This window comes from Typopeltis vanoorti, chromosome 21 (genome assembly GCF_054136105.1).
Source record: "Typopeltis vanoorti isolate ZY-2024b chromosome 21, IOZ_Tvanoo_1.0, whole genome shotgun sequence".
In the NCBI taxonomy this organism is placed as follows: Eukaryota; Metazoa; Arthropoda; class Arachnida; order Uropygi; family Thelyphonidae; genus Typopeltis; species Typopeltis vanoorti.
In genome coordinates this window covers 65,560,362-65,585,832 of record NC_143569.1, presented here as the reverse complement: position 1 = coordinate 65,585,832, position 25,471 = coordinate 65,560,362, and the positions used below count along the sequence as shown (strand labels likewise).

The 25,471-nt window shown below is 35.6% G+C and overlaps 1 protein-coding gene across 1 annotated transcript in view; it reads right to left on the bottom strand.

Annotated features, from left to right (window-relative positions):
- Positions 1–25,471, bottom strand: part of LOC150094928 (transmembrane protein 209) — a 293,574-nt gene that overhangs the window by 106,713 nt on the left and 161,390 nt on the right. The window contains exons 10-11 of the mRNA XM_090411152.1: positions 20,881–20,943; positions 4,621–4,717 (exon numbers count right to left, since the gene is read on the bottom strand). Of these exons, the coding sequence (XP_090267278.1) occupies positions 4,621–4,717; positions 20,881–20,943 (160 nt within the window). The remainder of the gene's footprint in view (positions 1–4,620; positions 4,718–20,880; positions 20,944–25,471) is intronic.

The window sequence follows — 25,471 nt, the reverse complement described above, 5'->3', positions numbered from 1 at the left end:
TTTATAGAAATGCAAATAAGACTGAAAATCAAATTTGTTTCATAATTGCTTTTAACACTATGTTTTTTTTTAAATGAATTTCACACCCCGATCGACTTATATTCTCTGTCACCTTTTTATTCTCTTATATTCGTATTCCAGCAGCATCTATCACACAGCCTGGAAATTAGCCTGCATTCAAATCCATTCCTAAAAAGGGTGACAAATCTTTTCTAAAGTAATGGAAAAAACCATTAACACTCAACTTCTACATTATGTTGAATCTTGTTAACTAACAAATGATTCTTCCACTGTTGATCAACACAGGATGTTCTTGCTTATTTTACCCAGCTTTGGAAATATCATGGAAAAATTTGGGAATCTCAAATGGTTGCTCTTGATATCTCTTAGACACCTGACTGGATTCTGCAGAAAGGCCTATTAAGCTTATGTTAGATAGATGTCTTCTGACTTATGCAACTGGGTTGTCAGCTTTCACTCAATTCAAACTTTCAACTAATGCTGATGTTCATAAGGGTCTCTTCTTTCACACCTATCATTTGCCTTCTATATAAAAAAAACCTTCTCCAGCTAACTGCAAATCCAATATAAAGCAGTGCTGATGACAGCACTTTGTTTTCATTCTCATTCTACAAAACATCTACTATACAAATCCCTACAACCTTCAAAATATCAATTTCTACAATCTTAAATTCTGACCTCCAAACTATTCTTTAATGGGATTTGATAACTGTAACAATTTCAATGCTGGTAAAACTCAAATCATGTTTTATTTCTTGAAAACTCCTCTTTTCTAGGGGAGTTTTTTTTTTTTTTTTTTTTTTGTTCAAAGTTAACAACTTGAACACACACACACACACACACACACACACACAAAAATCTATGTACATGCCAGGTCCACCCTACTAGTAATTACTGTTCTCACATTTACAATATTGCCTCTAAGAGCTCCCTAAAAATACAGACCTCAGTACAGAAGAGAGCAATTAGGTTGATTAATGACCAACCTCTTATCAATACACTGCACTCTCTTTTATAGACACTTGGTTTCTTTTGCTTGCAATCTCTACAACTATTTCCACGATCACTGTTCATCAGAATTGACATTGGGATTCTCTTGTTCTCTTCTAATTCTGTTGAAACTTGCAGTAGTTATTCAACATTTCTTCACAGTTCAACTCCAAAAAACTCAAAAAACAACAAAATTTTCTTCATTCAATTCTTTTAGTGCTGTCTTCTGGAATAGTTTTCTTTCTTATGTATTTCCTTCTATAGGTCTTCAAATCTAATGTTAGGTTTTCACTTTTCTGCCCATCCACTGTATTAATGTACTATACGTTGAACATCCTCTTATGACCATTAAAAAAATGACAGTGAAATGCTACAATATATATAGTACAATAGTGCAACCTGTAGGCATGCAATTAAGAAGAAAGAATGAATCTGTTAGTAATAACAATAATATATATATATATATATATACATATATATATATATATATATACATACATACACATTCAAGTTTGATTTAAGTTTAGGGATTTTAGAAAAATATTAATTTTGGTTTTGATTTCAGTTTTTCAGATTTCTATAATCTCTCTTTTTTTTTTTTTAATTTATATATTATGAACTGATTCTGCACTCTCATTTGAAATAAAATAGCTGTGCTATTCAACATGTTCATTAAAATCCAACCAGACCTCACTATATGATATTACACCTTTAAGTTTGTTAACTGTGTTTCAGTAAGTTCTTTCACGTTCTTTCACATTATTTCACCAACAGCTGAAAATCTGCCTTATTGCACTGGGGTGCTAATTAGAGTGGCAAACTTCAGATGGCGAGGTCCTGGGTTTGAAACCCAAACAGGGTATTGTTGTAGCAGTACCAAATTGTATGCTTACAGAATTATACCCAGGAGGAATGATATAGTTTTCTTGTGTTGTAATTATAAGCTTATTTCTCTAGTTTCAAACTGATATACTTTTTTTATTGATTTAAATTCAGATGTGACTTTTAAAAAATTTTTTTAGCTGCAAGAAAAAACAATTTTATCAGTTTACTGATTCAAATTCAATTTGGTATCTTCCCATTCCTGATAAAAAAATAAAAATAACACACATACACACACACACACACACATCTTCAAATAATTGACCAGACAGTTGAGGGAGGCTTTCCACCAATGCGTGGCAAACATCAGGTGGAATTTGTCTCCATTCTTCTATCAAAGCAGCATGAGTTCAGTGAAAGATCAAGGACATGCTGCTCTGGACCTCAATTGCTATTCCAGTTTGTCCCACAGGTGTTCGATGGAGTTGAGATCAGGACTCTGTGCAAGCCAGGGCAGTTGTTTAACGCCCATCTCTTGATACCATTCCATAAAAGCTGAAGATCTGTGGTATGGGACATTGTTGTCTAAATAGTAACGCAGGTCCATTCCATAAAAACTTCACAGTGTAGGCAGCACCTGATTATCCAGAATATCAAGTCACCGAGCTGCAATCATGGAAAACCATGGACAATGACCAGTGGTCCCACTCCAAACCAGCTGAATGCACCCCACACCGAACTTTATTGTGGGTACAACACACACTGTAGTAACAAGCATTCATGAGGCTGCCTACATCCACACCCTGTCACCAGACTGGAAACAGATGAACCTTGATTCACCAGTACAGAGTACTGTTTTCCACTGGTCAATTGTCCAGTTCGCATGTTCTTTGCAGCAGGCCAAATGAGCTGCCTTGTTCATTGTTGTGATGTTTGGCTTGTGTGCCATTACTCTTCTGTGGAAACCCAGTAAATGGAGTTACTGGCACTCTGGAACTCATCCATCCATCATGGATGGATGGTCTGTACCTATTGTAGCTGGTTTTTGCATGCCACACATTTTAAAACCTTCCTGTTCCTGTCAGTTATTTTTGGCAGATGGCCTGGGAGTTTTCCTGCACTAGTGATGCCAGAATGTCTCCATTTGTTGATCGCATTGCCAACTATTAATTTTAGATGCTTCAGTTGAGTGGCAATGGTATGTATTGGCATGCCACCAATGTGACAGCCCATGATGAGACCTCTCTCGGAGTCACCGAGTTCATGCCGTGTTGCCATACCACCTATATTTAACTGCTACGATGAAATACTGCTTCCTACTATCTCTACATTAGTTTTTATGTTATTAACAAACCTGGAATGTTCCATAACTTCAATTAACAAAGGTATCCAAACAATTATTGGTAGATAGTGTGTATATGTGTGTGTGAATAACTGAAGGTCATGTTTTTTTAGAGAAAACCATCCAGAAGTCTGTACCAAAGCATGGAGATAGGTGGAATGAAAGAAGGGGAATAAGAAGTCTGTTTAGTATGTCTGGAGTTGAACTGTAAGTGGAGGAATGGGTCAGCCAGTCAAGTGAAAAAGAGGTCATGAAATTATCTGTAAAAGAGGGGATTATCAATTAATTGGATAGCACTGAGAATTTTTAGAGGTTTTTCATGCACTATCCCATATAAGCAATATTCTAGGTTAAAGTGGATTTGGGATCTATAGTTTTAGGTATTGTATAGATGAGAATGCCTTGAGATGAAAAGGATGAGGTATTTTGGAGGTTATGAATGTGATCTGAATATGGTAGGAGAAGCTACAGATCAGTCAGTCCAAGAGAAGACGTAGAGGTGGTGAAGTGTGATCTTCTTGTGTGAAATAAAACAGGAATGTATCTAGGTGTCACTGAAATTGAACTGTTGCTTATATCTCTCATACTTAATTTATGAGACCTATACTTTTCCATAACTTTTTCATAGGATATATTTCTCTGAGAACTTTATTATAAATTAGGTACAGTGTCCTACAGCATTACTCAGATTCTCATTATATTCCCATGATTTCTCAACTATTTGTCATAAAGTGAAAATCTAACCCAATAGCTATTTGAATCCACCTTATACTTCTCCAAGTTTCTTAGTCTGTGCTAAAGTGTTATGCTTGCATAAATTTGCATACTTCTAGATCTGAGCACATTTGGTTGAATATCATCTACTCCAGCTACCTTTCCACATTTCAAGCTGTTGATAGCTTTCCACCTTAAGAACTGATATGAAATTTATCACTGTTTCATTTAATAATCTTTCAAAGTAATTACTCCAAACATCTAGAAAATTTTTATCTTCAGTTTTCATGTCACCTTTATCATCTTTGATTCCTTTTACAGTACTCTTTCCTCCATTTTTTAAAGTGCCCACCATGGTGGTATTTCTATTCTTCGTTCCTTGCAGACAACTCCACTAGCTGAATCAATCAATGTTTTCTTCAGTGTTTGCCTCTGAGACTCAAAATTGGTTCTTGTTTTTGAACTATTTCATTTTTTCCCTGAATAGTGTTTGTGTGGTTGAGTCTACAGTTTTCCTGTAAAAGATGTACAACTTCAAAATTCTTTTTAAAACTTTCTTGCATATTGTTCTTCTTTACGTGATATTCCTTTTAGTCCACATAGGTGGAGTATTAAAAGCAAGACAACCTAAAAATTTATCATGCATGGTCAAATGCAGATTTGACTAGGCCCTAAGGAGCAAAGTCTTATTTTATATGTGTGAATATATAACATGAAATAGATGTGTTTACCTCCAATCTGAAGATCAGCAGAACCCAGTCTACGAAGAGTTTCATTTATGGTGTCAATTTCTGAGACTAGTTTCCCCAAAACGGTTTGACATATCCACTAAAATAAATAAATAAAATAAAATATGCAATTAGATATGGTATACACTCTGGAATAATGTTCCACCACAAAAAAATAAAATAAAATTCTAGTTTTGTAACCAGAACCTCAAACTATCGCATTTTAACATTACAGTGTTACACAAGCTGATTAGATGTTTAAAATTCATAAATTTTCATAATCTTTAAAATAATCACATTATATTTATAAGTTTAAAAGGCATAATTCATAGTACACAATAAATATTGTAATACAATTATTTTTTTTGCTACAGTAAACTTGAAGGGACCATAATAATAGTTTAATAACTTGTTATAGCAAATAATTTGCTATAATGAATTTCATTTAAATATATTACACTGTGACCAGGAGTTTTGGATGTTTGTTATAATGGAGTTTGCTATATAGTAAAAGTTGACTATACAGATTGTGATTACCATTTTTTTTTCCAATAATGCAGGTATCTGTCATATGCATTAAATAAATAAGGGAATAAAATCACTAAAATGTGAAGTTGTGTTAACTCACATGCAATTTTGCATGACATGACTGTTTTGCACTGCAGAGTAACACCAGTTGAATGCAATACCACCTGGCATAGAGAATACAAAATGCACCCCCCCCTCACTGTAATATACCATTGTGTTATTCCATGAGTGTGTACTGCACTCAGCCAACCAAGCCATTTTCTTGAGAAGTGTTTAATACAGCATCCCAAATGTGAATAAGCATCCTAGTTATAAGAATCCAAGCAGTGAATGAAAAAGGAAAACCTTAAGTACTGAGGATAAGATTGGAATAATATAACATTTCGAAAGAAATGAGAGAACGTGATATAGTGACAGTAACAGCCTAAAGGAATCAACACTGCACATCATCAGACAAAGCTGCAAAAATAAAAGAAAAGAAACTTTTTGTATGCGAAGGAAGGTTTCAGGGGTTTAGCAGTTCATAAGAAAGATTCCGGTAATTGGACATGTTTATTAAGACAAATAACAATAAAAATTAAAAAAAAAATTTTTTTTTTTTATTATTTATCTATTTATTTTATTGTTATTTATCTTAATAAACATGTAGTCCAATTACTGGAATCTTTCTTATGAAAAGAAACTTGTTTAGTAGGAAGAATAGAGGGCTGCAAAGTCAATTCAAACAAAGCCTAAATAAACACATTATTTACTGTTGTACTGTATTTCTTAGGAATTCAAGATATTATTTTTCTTATTTTCCTGAATCCTATTTTTCCAAGTCTGGTTATTTTTAATATGTGAAATTGTTTAATACAATGATTTTTAGGAACATATTCAAGGTGGTATCAAAACGTTTTGAGACTAGGTTTGTAACACGCCAACAGATGGCAGTACAAGGCTGCACGCACAGTCACAGGGAGCACCTACCCTCATAAGTCAGTGTGCCAAAAGACATCGTCCTGTGTACATCGGGAGCTGTGCAACTGATGCTATTCTGACCACCCGTGTTACCACATCTGCGATTTCATCATGGACAGCAAGTTAGAACAGAGAGCAAACGTGAAATTCTGCATGAAACTGGGCAAATCTGCCACAGAGACGTCTGACATGATTCGGAAAGTTTACGGCGATGCTGCAATGAGTCGTTTGAGGTGTTTTGAGTGGCATGCATGCTTCAAGAGCGGAAGAACATCACTGGAAGATGATGAGAGACAGGAGGACCTTCAATGAGCTCAACCCCCAAAAATGTCAAAACCATTTGGCAACTTGTGCATGAGAATTGGCGAAGAACACTCCACAACATTGCTGCTATTGTCGGTGTGTCATATGGAACAGTCCAGGCAATCCTCACATGTGATTTGATCATGCGGCATGTTGCTGTCAAGTTCGTCCCCAGACTGCTGACCCAGGAGCAGAAGGAACACCGCGTCAAAGTCTGCCAAGAACTCCATCAGCGTGCAATGGATGACCCATCCTTCATGTTGAAGATTATTACCGGCGACGAAACTTGGGTGTATGGGTACAACTCTGAGACGAAGCAGCAGTCTTCACAGTGGAAGAGACCATCATCTCCACGACCGAAAAAGGCGAGGCTAGGTTCGCAGCTCAACCAAGTGCATGCTCATCGTCTTTTTTGACAATCATGGCAATGTGCATCAAGAATTCGTCCTCAGGGGCCAGACCATCAATAGTGAGTTCTACTGCCAGGTTTTAAGGCTTCTGAGGGAGGACATTCGGTGAAAGCGACCGGATTTGTGGCACGCGAAAAACTGGATGCTCCACGACAACAATGTACCCTGTCAGCGAGCTCTCCTAACACGTGAGTTTCTCACCAGACTTGACTCCTGCAGACTTTGCTCTCTTCCCAAAGATGAAGAACTAGCTCAAAGGTCACCGTTTTGACACCATTGTGGAGATCCATGGCGAATCGCAGAAGGTGCTTGACATGCTTCGAAAAGAAGACTTCCAGGACACATTCCAGAAGTGGCAGGAAAGGTGGAAGCGCTGTATTGCTTTGCAAGGGGACTATTTTGAAGGTGATAACCCACAGATCTCATCCATTAGTGTGTAAACGTAGATAAATAAAGTAATTTCTCGTAAACAGAGCTAGTCTCGAAACTTTTTGATACCACCTTGTATATCATGTTATTGGAGAAATGATAGTATTTACATACAATGTATAACATGCCACTTTGCATAAATTTTATAAAATATTATATTAGTCTAAATGCAATTATTATCATCGCCACATGAACTTTCCATGGAGTCAGCAGATTCATCATGGGGAGGTTCATTTGACTAACAACATATCTGTCAGTGCATTGAACCTTTTCACATTCTTACATAACTTCAGGGATGGTCTCTCTCATCTTCTACTTCTTTTTATAATCCCCTCTTTCATCACTAACTTATATGTCTCTATCATATTACCTCTTTTCTTCCTATCAATTAAACTCTTTTTATATAGTGAGTATTTACCTTCCTTTAATGGTCTCCATAGCCAACATTCCAGAGTGCTGATACTGTCTTAGTCATTCATGTTTGGACCATCTCCAATGTTTCCACATCATAATGAAAACCAGGTGACCAAACCTGAGCACAATAGCCCAAGTATGGCCTGACTAATGTTTTATAGTGACACAACTACCTCTCTATCCCTACATATCACAGCAGAAATACAATGTGCAGTCTTTGCAACAATTGCAATATGTCTTCTAAACTTCAGTCTACTATCAACTACCACCCACAGATCTCATCCACTTCCTGCAGCACAGTTCCGTCAATATAATAAGCAGTCTTATATCTCTGCACTCCAAAGGGCAACACTTAGTACTTATTAATATTAAAGCTACAACCCCAATTGCATGTCCAAGCCAAAAGTCTATTCAAATCTTCTTGAAGGGGGGGGGGGTAACATAAGCAGTGGTCCTTATAATTCTCCCTAACTTTGCACAATCAGCAAGAAACTGAAGATCCCCAGTCAATCCACATAAAATATCATTAACAAAACCAATGTTATACAGTAGAGGCTTATTATAACTTGTAGAGGGGACAACACTGTTCTCAGTTGTAAGTGAATGTGAAGGTGGAAGGAACACAGACTTTGCATCCTGATTATAATAATGGAGGGTTTATTCCTTCTAACAAGATTTTGACTAATGGCATTAGCATGTACGAAGTGGTTTCAGGAAAGACATCTTCGTTTTATACATAAATAACTAATATCTAATTTATATAGTGAGTATTTACATGGAATTTCTCATGATAACATGGCATGTATTATTTGAATAATTTCTATAACTTATTTACATTTATATACTTTCCGATAGTTAACACTGCAAATATAAAACTTACTTCACCAACAGACACTCTGCTTATAAATAATCTGTAACACCACATCTCAAAAGCAGCTAACCCTGTGCCCCAAAAGAAACCGAACATTTCGAAAATAGAAGAAATTAGTGGTGCCACCTGTTGTATCTTTTTGTTGTCGAAAATGGCAACCTTCATTAGTTTTTTGTCAACTGTTTATGACATTTGTTTCATTAGAAGCCGAGTTATAGTGCCAAGCGTGACAGTGTGTTTTGACGGAGAGTCAGAAAATGAGTTTCAAACAGAGAGCTGTGATTGACATTTGTGTTAAACTTGGTAAAAGTTTTACCAAAACGCATCAAATGCTTCAAAAAGCATATGGTGATGAATGCTTATCTTGTACTCAAGTTTATGAGTGGTTTAAGCAATTGATAAAGTGAGCATGAGACACTTGAGAAGGAGGAAAAGCTAGGTCATCCAAAAACTGGACCGAGCGAAGTTAACACCCAAAAAGTGCACGATTTCATCAAAGAAAACAAGAACTCGTCTGTGAGATTGATTGAATATGAATTGAGGATTTCAAAATCAACTTTGCACAATATTCTGACCGAGAGTTTGGGTCTTCGCAAATTAAATTTGCGATTTGTTCCCCACAAGTTGACCGACGACCAAAAAATGTATCGAATTGACAAGGACCTCATTAAAACTGTTCGTAAGGACTCAAACTTCCTTTAAACGATCGTTACTGGTGATGAAACGTGGTGTTTTGAGTATGAGCGCGAAATGCCCCTCCTCTGGTGGTCTCCAGAGGAGGGGCATCCAAAAAAAAAGTCACTTGGAGAAGTCAAAAGTAAAGACAATGCTGATTTGTTTCTACGATTCTAAGGGCATTATCCACAAAGAATTCGTTCCATCTGGCCAAATGGTCAATGGCGAGTTTTATCTCAAAGTTTTGAAGCGATTGATAGCAAGAATTCATCACATACGGCATGAATATCGTGATGCAAGCAGCTGGTCACTTTTGCACGATAATGCACCATTTCATCATTCGAACATTGTGAGACAGTTTTTGAGCAAAAACCAAGTTGGTGTGTTGGATCACTCACCGTATTCACCTGATTTAGCACCCTGTGACCTCTTTCTGTTCCCACGACTTTGTTGCATCCCATTTTATGATTTTTATTCTAACTAGTAATTTCCTCTCATCTATGTTCTACTATTATCTATGCTCGAGATATCACCAAAAAATTTACTAATACTTAAGTTATTTCTCCCCTTAGTACCCCTAATATTTGTATTATACTGTGCCTTTTGGGATATTTAGTTTGAGATATTATATGCAAAAACAAGGAGAAAGAACTAAAATATGTCTGAAAGTGAAACAATGTTGCAGTCGTGACACTTTATCTCGTTTCTTAACACATTAATTTCCCGCGTGATTAGGTTCGTATTTTTCAAGTGGTGCATTGGACAGCAATTTCAGACAACTTTTTTATCATTGAACAAAGGTTTATTAAAATCTTTAACATGGTACAATTCAATTTTTGTGATTACTCAATTCAATGCTATACTAAATTATTTACAAACTAACATTAGCTAATCACAAGTAATTAGGCTATGATCCTATAATGGGTATCACGATCATGCCGCCATAACAAATTCTACACATAATTTCATATGACATGGACATATAAGATTAATTCACACTGTTTAACTATCCAAACTTAAGTAGATTAACTAAACCTTTTACTACACTAACACATAACAATGGACATGCAAAATTCTTAGGACACGTAATTACTTATGTAATATTCATGTTAGCAAGCTTACTTTCATTATATTCTGTCAGATACTAAAGTCCTAGTATAATTTTTTTTCTTGGTCACTTCAACAGTTCAGTATTAGAATAATGATAACTATCACAGACGAATTATAGTTAACACGAGATATATTTTACAGTACCTTTCTTTCTTGATTTTTCCATATGGGCCTCTACCTTTTTCTGATCGAACTATCTTGGTATAACCTCTCCGATAATCTGTTTCTACTACGTTCCTTTTGGAATTGAACTATGCTTACGCGGTGTCTTAACCTCTCTTAACTTAGGACACACTTTGAATCATCTATATAACGACTGTACAACTCGCGACGTGGACATCGATTTCTTTACTTCTTTCCCTTTCTCGTAGTTGTCACTGGAGTTGAAACACAAAGAATATGCTTTCTTTTCTTTGACTATATGGCATTCTTCACTTCTTGCATAGGAAGTGCGGAATCGAAATCCCTCTCACTTTCGTTTCCGTGTTGTGACGACGGAGATATATCCCCTATCTCGCCACTCAGGAAAACCGCATGAAACCTATACGAAGGAGCTCGTGAAGAACTCTCCGGGAACAGAACCAAAAAAAGCCTCCTGGGGGGGGGGGTTCCCAACCCTTTTATACCTGCCCTCCTAACGGCACCTTCTTTAACTTCTTTTCTCCGCCCCCTACTTGATTTTACTTCACCGACCAATTAGGGTGGCATTTTTCTGCCAAACGTCCTTTGGTCGGCAAGCCCGTAACGATGTCTCGATCCGGTAATCAGCCCTGAGCGATAGTCTGTTGTTTTTCTTTTGCTAGCCTCTAACTTAATCCCCTTTCCAAAATTTCTCTATGAATTTACTTAATATTTTAATCTCTAGCCTCTCACATACCATCTCTTATGACTAATCCTTTTCTGTCTTATTTAGTTAAATTTTCTCTCTTATATCATATCACAACATTAATATATTCTTTCTTTTTTGTTAGTTAGTTCAACAAACACCTTTATATTTTATATATTTTATTGGATGCAAGAATATTTCTTTTTCTTTTAAATAATTCATCTATTATCTTTTATGCAGGGTTTTTAATTTATTTATTCTTCATGTTACACCATGATAGCTGAGAATTCTACATTCTCAAGATATCAGGTGTAACAACTTCATTTGCCGATGAAAGGAAAGCAATATGACATCACTGAAAACGTTCAAGTGGCAGTAGCCATGACCCTCAACAGTATCTCAAAAACCGATATAAAAAATTCATTTAACGAATTAATTGACTGTGCTAAACGCTGTATCGAAGCTGAGGGAGAGTATATTGATTGAAATAAATGATTCGAATAATTATAATTGGCCTGTGTTTTATTTTCTATCTAAAGTTCGGTTTCTTTTTGGACAGAGGGTGTACATCTATAAACTAAGGTAATCAGTTTGCTATCTTTTTAAATAGCAGCATTAATTGCCCAAATTATGAAACATGCATATCACTATATATTTATATAATTTATACTTGTACAATATCATACCAACAGATTGAGTGAATTAGTTATCAGATTTCAGTCCATAACAGTGGCTTCTGAACTGTTCTTCTCTTTCATCACACACCTTTCATTGCATTTTCTTTAATGAAGCTACTCGGAGTGAACTTTCCTCAGTATATTAAGTGCTTCTGTAGCGCAATTGGAAGAACGACGGTACATTGCACCCTTCAATTGGAATAAACCTAAGTTCGATTCTCGTTGCGACGAGAGGAATCTTTACCTGGACAATTTCAATCGAAGGTGAGTTAGCCGATCTCATAGGAGGTAGCAGGGTTTTTTATCCTGGAAACTCTGGTTTTTCATCCCGCATACAGACAAAAAATACTAGTTGTGGTGGTAGTGGGCAGTAGATGCCGTTGATTTGTAGTAGAGATTCAGTGTAGTGGTTGAGACAGTTGTAGGTGTCCTCTCACGATGAGTCTTTGGACTCCTTGGAGGTGTCAGGAATAATAATAATAATGATATCTCCCTTAGGCATGCATGGATTCCTTCTTAGTTGTATAGCCTCTGTGACATACCTACTTCTGACCTCACTACTACACAATTCACGAGTCTTCACCCACTACAACTTATGAGAAAGAGAGTGTGAGCAAGTGAGCCTGAGTATCCTGTGGTCACTTTTTATTCCCCTCTTTTTTTTTTGAAAAAAAGGGCTCTGATAATACTTTTGTCATTACTCATTTTATTTTTGGTGGAACCTCAGTCATAGATGGTAATTCGTATGGCTGGATTTTAAGAGCACAAGAACAGAATCCTGGGGGCACACCGCTGGTTACTCTAAGTTTTTTAGATACTGTTCCATCATATACTGCTTGCTGGTCATTCAGAGAGACAATCTCTGATCCATCTAATCCATATACTATCCACTCCTATCCTCTGAAGCTTGTACATAAATCTATAATGAGGTAATCTATCATAAACTTTTGCAAAGTCCAGGAATACTACTGTGTATGAATCTCTCTTATTTAACACACTTGTTACTTTATCATAAAATGCAAGCAAATTGGTAAAACAAGACCCATCCTTTAAGAATCCATGCTGACAATCAAAGAATATGTCCATCAACCCAATCGCGTGTTTTACTCTTAATCAACCTTCTAATACTTTGACTACAACTGTTGATATAATCTGCCATTCATCCATCTATTCATTGGACATTAACAGATGTTATATAGTCACTCAGATGCTTGGTGATGTGCCACACTAGTCCTTGCCATGTGGTCCTGCTGCATGCTTTCCTGAAAGATTCAACTCTCTTTAGATCAGTCACTCCAGATGCACCATAGATCCATCTCAATGACAGTCTATCTCTTCCACTTTTTAGAGGAACTTCCTCTTCTATGTCCGAAGTATTTCAACTTTCTTCTGTCCTTAAGGAACCTTACAGTTCTACTGATCCTTTCTAGCACTCATCTGTTTGTCTGTCTTTCAGCATATGATAACCTCAGCCACCTGTAACACCACATCTCAAAAGCAGCTATCCTTTTCCTAATAATCTAATCTGCAACTGGTCTATAATTGGAAACTTCTGTCCTAGAACCATGCTTGTGAAGTGGTACTATTATGCCTTTTTTTCACTCCTTAGGAACCTTATCCAGGTTCCTAAGTGCAACATTTTCATTAAATAACCAAGTTAAGGACATAGCAACTGTTTTGCACAGTCCTAAACACATGTGGTATGTGGTGATATAGCATCCATTCCAAAACCTTATTAACATCTAAGGAGGTAATATTTACCTCTTTCTACATGTTACACAGCATCATTTTACACCAGTATAATATATAGTGATGAAGTCTTCATTAAATAATTCCAATAAATGATATCCTTTGAAATGGTCACTCTTCTACCATTTCTAACCACCAGTGTCAACCTGCCATAATTATTCTTCCCCTTGCTTGCCATATAGGAAAGAATTCACTTGAATTATCCTTGGTTGATTGGCCAATCTCTTCTCATACTGTATCTCTTTCTTTATTATGCTTATCACCTTCCTAGCCTGTGCTTTATATCCCACATGCTATCAATCACCACCAACAGTCTTGTACCTCCTCCATAACATTTCAAAATCAGTATTCTCTACATTCCCTGGCCTATAGCAACATCTTATTAGATATACTATTCTGTTAATTTTAGAAGTCAAATGAATAACTTTATATGGAATAAGAGAGAAATTAGTCAAAACACTAAATTAGCTGTATACAAGACAGTGTTCAAACCAATTTTAACTTATGGGTTAGAAATAAAACGCTTGACCAAAGATCACAGATATAAGAGTCCTGAGAAAGATTAGGGGCAATATCATATTAAAAACAAGGATATTAGGAAAGAACTTGACATTGTCAGCATCCAGGAATGCATTAGCAGAGCTAATCTCAGGTGGTATGGTCACTTAAACAGAATCGGAGAGGAAAGATTAGCAAAACAAGTGGTCTCTGATAGGTTGGCAGGAAAAAGACCCAGAGGAAGACCAATATATAGGTGGATTGATACAGTAAAAATTGCCTTAGAAGACAGAAATATAAGATCTGATAATGTTGGTGTTCTTGACAGCTAAGAGATTGATTTGGAGGAAAATTGTTGATAGGAAATTAGTAATGATGTAAGTTCTTCATGTAGTACTATCATAATATCCTGTCATAATACTATCATAATACACCCTTAGAGGGTACATGTCAGGAATTTGATGATTATGATTTTGTTACTTTCAACTTCACAACAGAGATTCAAAATCTTCAGATGTACTACTATTTTCAACTTTCAACACTCTTTGTGGACACAATTCCTATACTATCATTAAGCGTATTCTTCCTCCTCTTTTTCACTACAGATCTGGAAAACTGTATATCCTTTCATTTCCATCCTCAGACAACCAACATAACACACCACATCACTACATATATATTAGTATAATTTATACTACACTACAAATACTGTATTATAATATATAATATACAGTAGGAAGAGATTATACATACCATATTATTTACTTCAATGCTTGTTATCATAACTGTAGATGTCATTACAAAAAATGGATTATACTACTCAAAAGATTAATACAGCTCAAAGGACCCAAAGTTTCAATGTTCCATACATTTTTTTTAGCTTGAAAGAAAATCTCATATATACATGATGAATAACAGTGGAGATAACACCTTGTTTCACATCTGATCTAACCTCAAATCATCTTCCTGTACTTCCATCCACTGATTTAAAACTCAGATATAAACTATGTATTGTTCTGTATAATGTTCTATTTACCCCATACAATTGTAAATTTTGAAAATGCTTATCTCTGGGCATGCACCTTGTCATATTCCTTTCTCAGATCTACAAAACTTAGATACAGATCTATGCTATATTCTCATGATTTCTCAACTGTTTTAAAGTGAAAATCTGATCCTGACAATCTGTTTGGCCTGAATCTGACTTATTCATCTCAAAGTTTTTTCAAAATTTTTCTCAGCTGTTTCTCAAGTCTTATACCAGGAACACTTAGTAGAGAAATTCCTCTGTAATTCTCACGAATCAGTTTTACTTCCTGTTTTATGATCTGGAATTTGACCATCTGACCAAGCTTCCTGAATTATGCAGTGGAGCCACTGTAAAACTTTTATACCTCCAAAGGTTGGTCGATTGGTAGTCTCCGCTACTAAAGCAAGTTTGAGCGTGGTTAGCAGTTGGAAGAGAATCAATTGTTAGATGCTGTTGGCACACTCTCCCTCAATGAGTCTTTGGACTTCTTGGAGGTGTCACATAATAATAATAATAATAATATTTGAGCATTTCTAGTTGAATTTAATCTACTCCAGCTGCCTTTCCACATTTCAAGTTTTTTAAGACTTTTTCTACTTCAAGTATTGATATGTATTCCTGACTACATTCCTGTTGGAAGTTTTCTACCATGATCTGACACTGCTGTTTCACTTAGCAATATTTCAAAGTAATTACTCCAAACATTTAAAATATCTTTATCTTCAGTTTTCAAGTCATCATTATCGTCTCCGATTCCTTTTATAGTACTCTTTCCTCCATTTTTAAGTTTTTTTCAACAGATTCTGGAATATTTAGCCACCTACCTGATATTTATTTATTTTTTGTTTATGCTTTTACCAAAGTTTTCCCATGACTTTTGTTTAGCTAGTTTTACACAGTGTTTCACTTTCTTACACTTTGCTCTGTATTCTCTATGTGCAGAAGCTGACTTACTTGTAGGAACTTTCAATATGCTTTCCCAATATGCAGAGAGAGAGAGAGAGAGAGAGAAAAAGAAAACAATTACCTAAAATTGCAAATTTAAAAATCTGTTAAATAATATTTATATCAACTCTTAATGTAAGAACACTTATTACAGATGACAGACTATGAAAGCTGAGGAAAGCACTGGAAACAGTGAAATTCATGGAAAATAACTGACTTGAAGAGTGGAAACTTGTTTTCATTTAGATATCAAGGGTCAATATATGGAGTGGAATTCTTGATTACACAGAAATGGAAATCAAACATAATAGAACTTCAAGGATAATGCATAGACTCTTTGAAGATTAAAAGATCTATGGGTACAATAATGACCCTAATCCAGGTCTATGCACCAACAAACTTTCATAGTGATACAGAAGTTGAGGACTTTTATAACGCTCAGTGGATGTGGCGTTAGCATACCATGGCACTTGACCACATGAAGGAAGACTTTATTTCAAATCTAGTCAGCGACTAGAGAAAATTTTTCTGAGCCTTTTTTCGACCGGTTTGCGAGTTAGTCGATCTTCAGCCAGAGTGGCATGTGGTGAGGTTGTCTGCAAGGATAGAAAAATCAGAACTCCATGGTGGACACAGGAAGTTAAAGAGGCAGTGAAGGAAAAGAAGAAAGCATATCAAAGGTTCCTGTTAAATAAGTCAGCTTTTGCTCTTAGAGAATACAGAGACAAATGTAAGAAAGCGAAACACTGAGTAAAACTAGCTAAACAAAAGTCATGGAAGGACTTTGGCAGGAACATAGAAAATAAATATCAGTGGTGGCAAGATATTCTGGAGGTTGTTGAAGAAGCTTAGGAATGGAGGAAAGAGTGCTGTAAAAGGAGTTAGAGATCATAAAGATGACATGAAAACAGGAGAAAAAGATATCCTTGAAGTATGGAGTAATTACTTCGAAAAATTGCTAAATGAAACAAGCAGTGATAGCACAGTGGTAAAAAACATTCAACAGGCATACAGTCAGGAATACATATCCATACTTGAAGTAGAAAAAGCCATCAAAGGCTTGAAATGTGAAAAGGCAGCAGAAATAGATGATATTCGACCAGAAATGCTGAAATATGGTGGTATAAAAGTCTTATAGTGGCTGCACTGCATAGTTTAGAAAGCCTGGACAGAGGAATGAATTCCTGTTGATTGGAGTAGAGCTCTAATGGTACCTATATATAAAAAGGGAAATAAAACTGAATGTGAGAATTACAGAGGTATTTCCCTACTGAGTGTTCTGGCAAGATCTATGCAAGTATACTTGAGAAACAGTTGAGAAGAATTGTGGAAGAAAAGATGGGTGAAGAACAAGCTGGATTCAGGGCAAATAGAGGCTGTCAGGATCAGATCTTCCCTTTACGACAAATAGTCGAGAAAGCATGGGAATATAACAAAGATCGTGGTTAAGTTTTGTTGATCTGGAAAAGGCACATGACAGGGTGCCAAGAGAGAAGCTATTCAATATGCTACAATTATATGGTGTCAACGGGGCATTATGTCAAGCGATACTTAGTCTTTATTTGAGTTGTAAGTCAGCAGTTAGAATTGAAGGAAGTACAGGAAGATGGTTTAATGTTAAATCTGGTGTGAGGATGTGAGACAAGGATGTACATTATCCCCTCTGTTATTCATTATCTATATGGATCACATTATAAAGGAAAGTGGTATTAAACCTGATATCAAAATTGGAGATGTTAATGTCAGCTCTTTGCTTTATGCGGATGATGTTATACTTCTAAATAAGTCTGCTACAAGTCTGCAAGATTCTCTGACTAAATTCAATTGCTGTTGTAATAGATATGGTATGAAGGTCAGCAATAAAAAGACAAAGACAATGAAAATAGGCAGAATCATTGAATATGTCAACTGTGTTGTGAATGGTGAACAAGTAAAACAAGTAAAACATTACAACAAGTTAAAACAAGTAAAACTGTGGAACAAGTAAAACATTTCAGCTACTTAGGCACGATTTTTACTGAAGATGGTAAATTAAATATAGAAATAGACAGCAGAATCAACAAAGCTGGTATGGTAGGTAGTCAATTGAATAAATTCATATGGAATAAGAGAGAAATTAGTCGGAACACTAAATTAGCTGTATACAAGACAGTGTTCAAACCAGTTTTAACTTATGGATCTGAGAGCTGGTTCAGAAGTAAAACACTTGACCAAAGACTAGAGACCGCAGATATGAGAGTCCTGAGAAAGATTAGAGGCGTGAACAGATGGCATCAATGGCAATATCATATTAAAAATGAGGATATTAAGAAAGAACTTGACATTGTAAGCATCCAGGAATGCATTAACAGAGCTAATCTCAGGTGGTATGGTCACTTAAACAAAATGGGCGAGGAAAGATTAGCAAAACAAGTGTTCTCTGCCAGGTTGGCAGGAAAACGACCCAGAGGAAGACCAAGATATGGTGGATTGATACTGTACAAAGTGCCTTAGACAACAGAAATATAAGATCTGATAATGCTGGAGTCTTGACAAGTAACAGACTGATTTGTAATTTTTTCATGTAGTACTATCATATCCTGTACACCCCTTGAGGGTACATGTCAGGAATTTGATGATGAATTTCTGGTCCATATATCACATGTGAAAATTAACACCCTGTTGATTTGCTTATAATTAAATTAACAGGTTATTTTTTGTTATTAATTGCCTGTTATTTTTAACAAATTTTGGCGAATAGGCCATCATATGTTGGAAAAAAAAACACTGTAGTAAATAGTCGACATAAATGAGTCACCGCTCATAAAACATGTTTGGCGAATGATTAGGACATTATCACACCAATCGCAATGTAATTGGTTCTTTTGTTGCGTGGCGTGACTTTCTGTGACAGTTTTATTACACACTTTTTCATAATTTTAGGGAGTTAATTATAAAAAAAAAAGATAGTTTTTTCAAACAAGGATTACCTAAAACAAGCACCTCAACATCGAACATTAACCTCACATTAACTTATCTAAAAGTGTGTGTAAAACAATTTTTTTGTTAAAAATTGCAGTATAATGTTACAGATATTTTTTATTTTAAAAAAATTCGTGATTTAACAGATACCTCTTAACTCCTATTAGTCCGTTAAATCGAGGATTTACTGTAGTAATAACTAGTCCCTGTCATGAAGAGAAATCTAGCTAGTATTTACCACTGTTATTAGCTTTGCTGTTCTCTCCAAAGTTTCCCTAAATACATTTCTATAATTCATCTTCTATTCTGCTGTTTAGGTACAACAAAAACTTGCTTTTCCTTAAAGTCAGGTTCCCTTCCTAATGAGTCGAAGAACTCCTCTGCTTCATCATATCTTTAGTGGAAACAAAAACACAAATGATTTGCATTTACCAATTTCCTATTTTGCATTTGTCTACATCACTACATGAAACTGCCTGCCATTCAAATTTATCTTCATGTTTAGTTTTGAATGCTACTCTTAATTTTTCCTTTTCCTTGATCACTATTGCCCAAATAAAATATCTCAGTTATTTAGAAGTACTTCACCAGTTTTTTTCTTCATCTTGGTAACACGAATTGTTGACATGCTTCTGCAGTTCCTCTGCTGGTTCCCTTTTCAAAAGATGCTTCTAATGATATTGATGACTGTCAATTCTGAACTTAACTAGCTAACTTCCCTCTATATGTCCTTGTTTTCTGACAAAAAAACAATGAGTATGGCTTGTTTTATTAGGCATTATCATACTTGGCATGACATTTGATTATTCTGCTGTAGGTCAGCTAAGTCCTAAATTGCCAGTTAATTTATTCCTTATCCATGCAGACACCTAGCAATTGATAATATTTGTCATAAATTTTATTCTAAAATTATAATTTCATCTTTTTTTTTTTTTTTTTTTTTTGTTGTTGTTGTTGTGAGATTTATTTGTGAAACTGCACTGCGATTTGCAGTATCACATTTATTAACAAATCTGAATTAACACAAAGTTTTAATTCAAAACATGACTATGTAGATAATATGTACTTACAATACTAAAGTAGGATCCAATTGAATTTTCTTTGAAAATGTGAGCTGAAAAATACATTCTATATTCATTATGTATTGCTGTATCCACACTATTCCTGTTCAACAGTGCAAAGTTTGGTGGATTAATCTTCTTTTCCTTTGTTATTTCCCAACTATTTTGGGTAAATTAAGTTGCCTGCCAACCAAATGACAGTAGCAGATACCATATATTATGCTTGCAGATGCATGATGCATGTCCAATTTAACAGATGAAAATTCTAAATCATTACTAGGGGGGGGGGGAAGGTAAAAAGAACCCCTGCTATCTCAATCTAAGACTGGCTGGCCTTGGCCATGTCAAAAAAGACCCAATAAAGTTCTTTTATCACATGTAACAAACAATCCAGATTACAATGGAGAAGAATGAACTTATCTAAGCAGTTTGAAAACCCCACTTTCATAATTTATTGTTATGCTTTGATCACTAGAGTACAGGAACACAGAATGGTGCACCTGATTAACAAAAATATTTAGGAAGACCACAGCATTCAAAGTATCATGCTGTTTCAGATATGGTGACATTTGCAACCTTTCTCCTTTTTTACTCCATTAAATCAACTATCCATTTATACACTTGTTCAAAGATCTACCTTACCGTTCATAGTTTTTCTAGCCACTTTTTATTGCACAAATCCATTTTCATTCAACTGAAATGTATGTATTTCAACAGCCACCATATACACATTTTAAAAAATGCTACATTTTCTTGAATTATTTAAAATGAAAAGATAAAAATTTTGAGTTTCAATTTATAACTGTAATGACTTACCTTTCTTAAATTTTCTACCCAAAGGTTCAATATTTCATCTTGTAATTTCAGTTTACTCCAGATCTAAAAAATATTAAAACAATACTTTTTTTTCCCCATAGCAATGTTTCTAGAATAGCAAATAAGATGAATAATAACTAAAGTAATTTATCTGTACACAAAAAAATTATACTGAAAAATAAATATACAGTATATTATGTGTATGACATTTTTATTTGTTAACATCAAGGTAGGGTTGGGGCTAATGGGGGTCTTAAATTCATGTACACTAATACTAGGAGTATTAGGAACAAGAAGGAAGAGTTTTTGGCCATGGTTGGCACTTCCAGACCACAGGTTATAGGTATTAGTGAAACATGGCTGACTGTAGATGATATAACTAGTGGGATTGAATGTGATGGGTATAGTGTGTTCAGGAATGACAGAGATAATAAAATGGGGGGAGGAGTATTGTTGATGATAGCTGATGAGCTCCAGCCAAGGAGAATAGAAGTTGAATTGCAGGATAGAGAAAAGAGCACATTTGAGGCCATTTGGTGTGAGATTGTGGCTAGCAGAACTAAATATACAATTGGGTGCTGCTATAGACCAGGTGATGGAAAAGATGGTGGTGACAGTATGCACAAGCAAATAGAAGAAATGGGTGGAAGGAGGGTGATTATTATGGGAGATTTCAACTATGGTCGCATTGATTGGAGTGAGGAGAGGACACACGGGAGGAAGGAACCGGATTTTATGCGGTCATTAAGGGATAACTATCTGCGACAGCATGTAATGGAAAATACTAGGGGTCAGAGAGTGCTTGACCTAGTAATTACATCTGAGGATTTGGCTGTAACAAATATGACCACATTGCCACCAATCGGTGAGAGTGATCATAGGGTCTTAACTTGGGAGGTGGCTAAAGGTGTAGAATTTTCAATTAAGACAGGGTACATGTGGAATTATCGGGCTGGAAAGTATGAAAAGCTTAGGAGTTTGATTGGTTCAGTGCCATGGCATGTACAACTGCAAGGACTAGAAGTTGATAGTGCATGGGAGGTAGTTAAGAAGTGCTTGCATGAAGCAATGGCTGACTGTATACCTAGAGTCCGAATAATAAATCAAGTAGGGGTTAAATGGATGAATAACACCATTAAGCTTGAGTTGCAAAAAAAGAAACAACTACGGAAGGAATTTAAGGAGAAGGGTGACTGGCAGGCACATGAACGGTATAAAGCACAGGCCAGAAGGGTGACGAGTGTGGTAAGAAAAGCAAAAAAGGATTACGAAAGAACATTGGCCATGCAGGCTAAAGAGAATCCTAAACAGTTTTTTAGATATGTAGCAAGTAAAAGGAAAAATGTACATGGCAGATTGATTTTAAAGAATGCCGATGGTAGGGAGGTAACTGAATCAGTTGAGATAGTTGAGTTACTGAGTGAGCACTTCGCAAAAGTATATCATCCAGGTGGTGACATTGCAGAAACGAATAAACCAGTAGATTATACGGGAATTGTGGTTAATGAAGTGGAGGTGAGAAGTCTATTGCATAACCTCAATGTCAATACATCTGTGGGATTGGATGGTATACCAGCTAGTGTTGTACGAGAAGCAGCTAAAGAATTGTCAGTACCCTTGACCATTTTGTTTAATTTGAGTCTCGGGTCTGGGTTAGTCCCGAGCGGGTGGAAAGAGGGGAAAATAGTTCCACTGCATAAAGGTGGTTCCAAGACTGCTGTAGTAAATTACCGACCGATTAGCATATCAGGAATCATTGTCAAGGTCTTAGAGAAAATAGTCAAGAGGAAAATACAAGATTGGATAGAAGAAAATGGGATACTGTATCGGGGACAGCATGGTTTTGTGAAGGGTAGGTCATGCCTCAGTAACTTGCTCACGTATTATAACACAGTGATTGAAATGAAGGTAATCTTTGAAGAATCACAAGTTCTAGCCATGTTTTTTCACCAACAGCTTCTCTCCTTTTTTTTTTAATGCATTATTCTAGTGACAACAATTGTTCTCTCTCTCTCTTTCAGTCTCTTGCTTGCTTCTTTTTGTGATTAATGTAATGGATACAATGAGTACAAATGTCAATAACTGTTTGTGCTCCAACGTTTTCCTTTTCCCAAAAGATATGACAAACTTGGCTTTGGTTTCCCATAGAGTTGTTCAATGTGTGTGACATTCCTTGGCAAACTTCTGCATAATGACCTCATAGATATACTAGAAAGTAACTAATTGGGCAACTATAACATTGTAAAAATTATTTATATCGTGTTATTTTATTTTATGTTATTAATTAAATCTTATAATTAATTCTTGTTGAGTTTCGTCTTTAAAGAATCTGCTAATTTTGTTATTTACTTATATGATATGTTTTGTCCCTTGTCTAATCTTAATCCATGGTAGTACTTCAAACTTATGGCCGCTACTAATATATTGATCGAGTGTGCAAAAATATGATACTTAGATAACGAAGACAGTGCCTCGGGCTAAAGCCAGATTCTTTGTTAGATTACTAGTGCTCAATCTGATTAAAAATTTTAAAAATTTATTTGTTTAAGTTGCGCCATCAAAATTTTACAGGATAAGAGAATTTTCTTTATCCAAGATTAAAACACTCAGTATGGCACACAATCCCTAATTCTCTATCTTATTTCTATACTATAATCATATATGTTTCTCACTTTGCAGTCATGACTATATCAAAACACATAAGCATAGGTTCTGTTTATGAGAAGTGCATTGAATTTAGTGATCAGGCAAGTTATTTGTTTGACAAGAAAAAATTTTATTCATCACGAAGAAAAAGAGATACAATGTCATTCAATAAATTCAACTGAGTCTAGCATATAGGGTCTATTAAGCAACTCAATATAATATATACACTCCAATCCCTTAACTAATCTTGAACTTTTCAGGGACCACGTGCCTAGAAACTTACCCCTTAAAACTTTAGCTTACTTTAGATTATCATCACATATAACTCAGGTTCTATAACTTAGCTATGATCTCTAGCACAGAGTAATTGATCTCATCTAATGGTACAGTTCCTAAAGTCCTGCATTACTACATAAAGTACAATTCCAGTTAATTTTCATTCATCATCATCATCATCATCAAATTCCTGCCATGTACCCTCAAGGGGTGTACAGGATATGACAGTACTACATGAAAAAATTACATCATTACTAACTTCCTATCTACAATATTCCTCCAAATCAGTCTGTTACTTGTCAAGACTCCAATATTATCAGATTTATATTTCTATCGTCTGAGGCACTTTGTACCGTATCAATCCACCTATATCTTGGTCTTCCTCTGGGTCGTTTACCTGCCAACCTGGCAGAGAACACTTGTTTTGTTAATCTTTCCTCTCCCATTCTATTTAAGTGACCATACCACTTGAGATTAGCTCTGCTAACGCATTCCTGGATGCTGACAATGTCAAGTTCTTTCCTAATATCCTCATTTTTAATATGATATTGCCATTGATGCCATCAGTTCACGCCTCTAATCTTTCTCAGGACTCTCATATCTGCGGTCTCTAGTCTTTGGTCAAGTGTTTTACTTCTGACCCAGCTCTCAGATCCATAAGTTAAAACTGTTTTGAACACTGTCTTGCATACAGCTAATTTAGTGTTCCAACTAATTTCTCTCTTATTCCATATGAATTTATTCAATTGACTTCGCACCATACCAGCTTTGCTGATTCTGTTGCCTATTTCTATATTTAATTTACCATCTTCAGTAAAAATCGTGCCTAAGTAGCTGAAATGTTTTACTTGTTCCACAGGTTCACCATTCACAACACAGTTGACATATTCAATGATTCTGCCTATTTTCATTGTCTTTGTCTTTTTATTGCTGACCTTCATACCATATCTATTACAACAGCAATTGAATTTAGTCAGAGAATCTTGCAGACTTGTAGCAGATTTATTTAGAAGTATAACATCATCCGCATAAAGCAAAGAGCTGACATTAACATCTCCAATTTTGATATCAGGTTTAATACCACTTTCCTTTATAATGTGATCCATATAGATAATGAATAACAGAGGGGATAATGTACATCCTTGTCTCACACCAGATTTAACATTAAACCATCTTCCTGTACTTCCTTCAATTCTAACTGCTGACTTACAACTCAAATAAAGACTAAGTATTGCTTGATATAATGCCCCATTGACACCATATAACTGCAGAGTATTGAATAGTTTCTCTCTTGGCACCTTGTCATATGCCTTTTCCAAATTGACAAAACTTAAATACAGATCTTTGTTATATTCCCATGCTTTCTCGACTATTTGTCGTAAAGGGAAGATCTGATCCTTACAGCCTCTATTTGGCCTGAATCCAGCTTGTTCTTCAGCAAGCTTTTCTTCCACAATTCTTCTCAACCGTTTCTCAAGTATACTTGCATAGATCTTGTCAGGAACACTCAGTAGGGAAATACCTCTGTAATTCTCACATTCAGTTTTATTTCCCTTTTTATATATGGGTACTATGAGGGCTCTGCTCCAATCATCGGGAATTCGTCCCTCTGTCCAGGCTTTCTGAACTATGCAGTGCAGCCACTGTAAGACTTTTATACCACCATGCT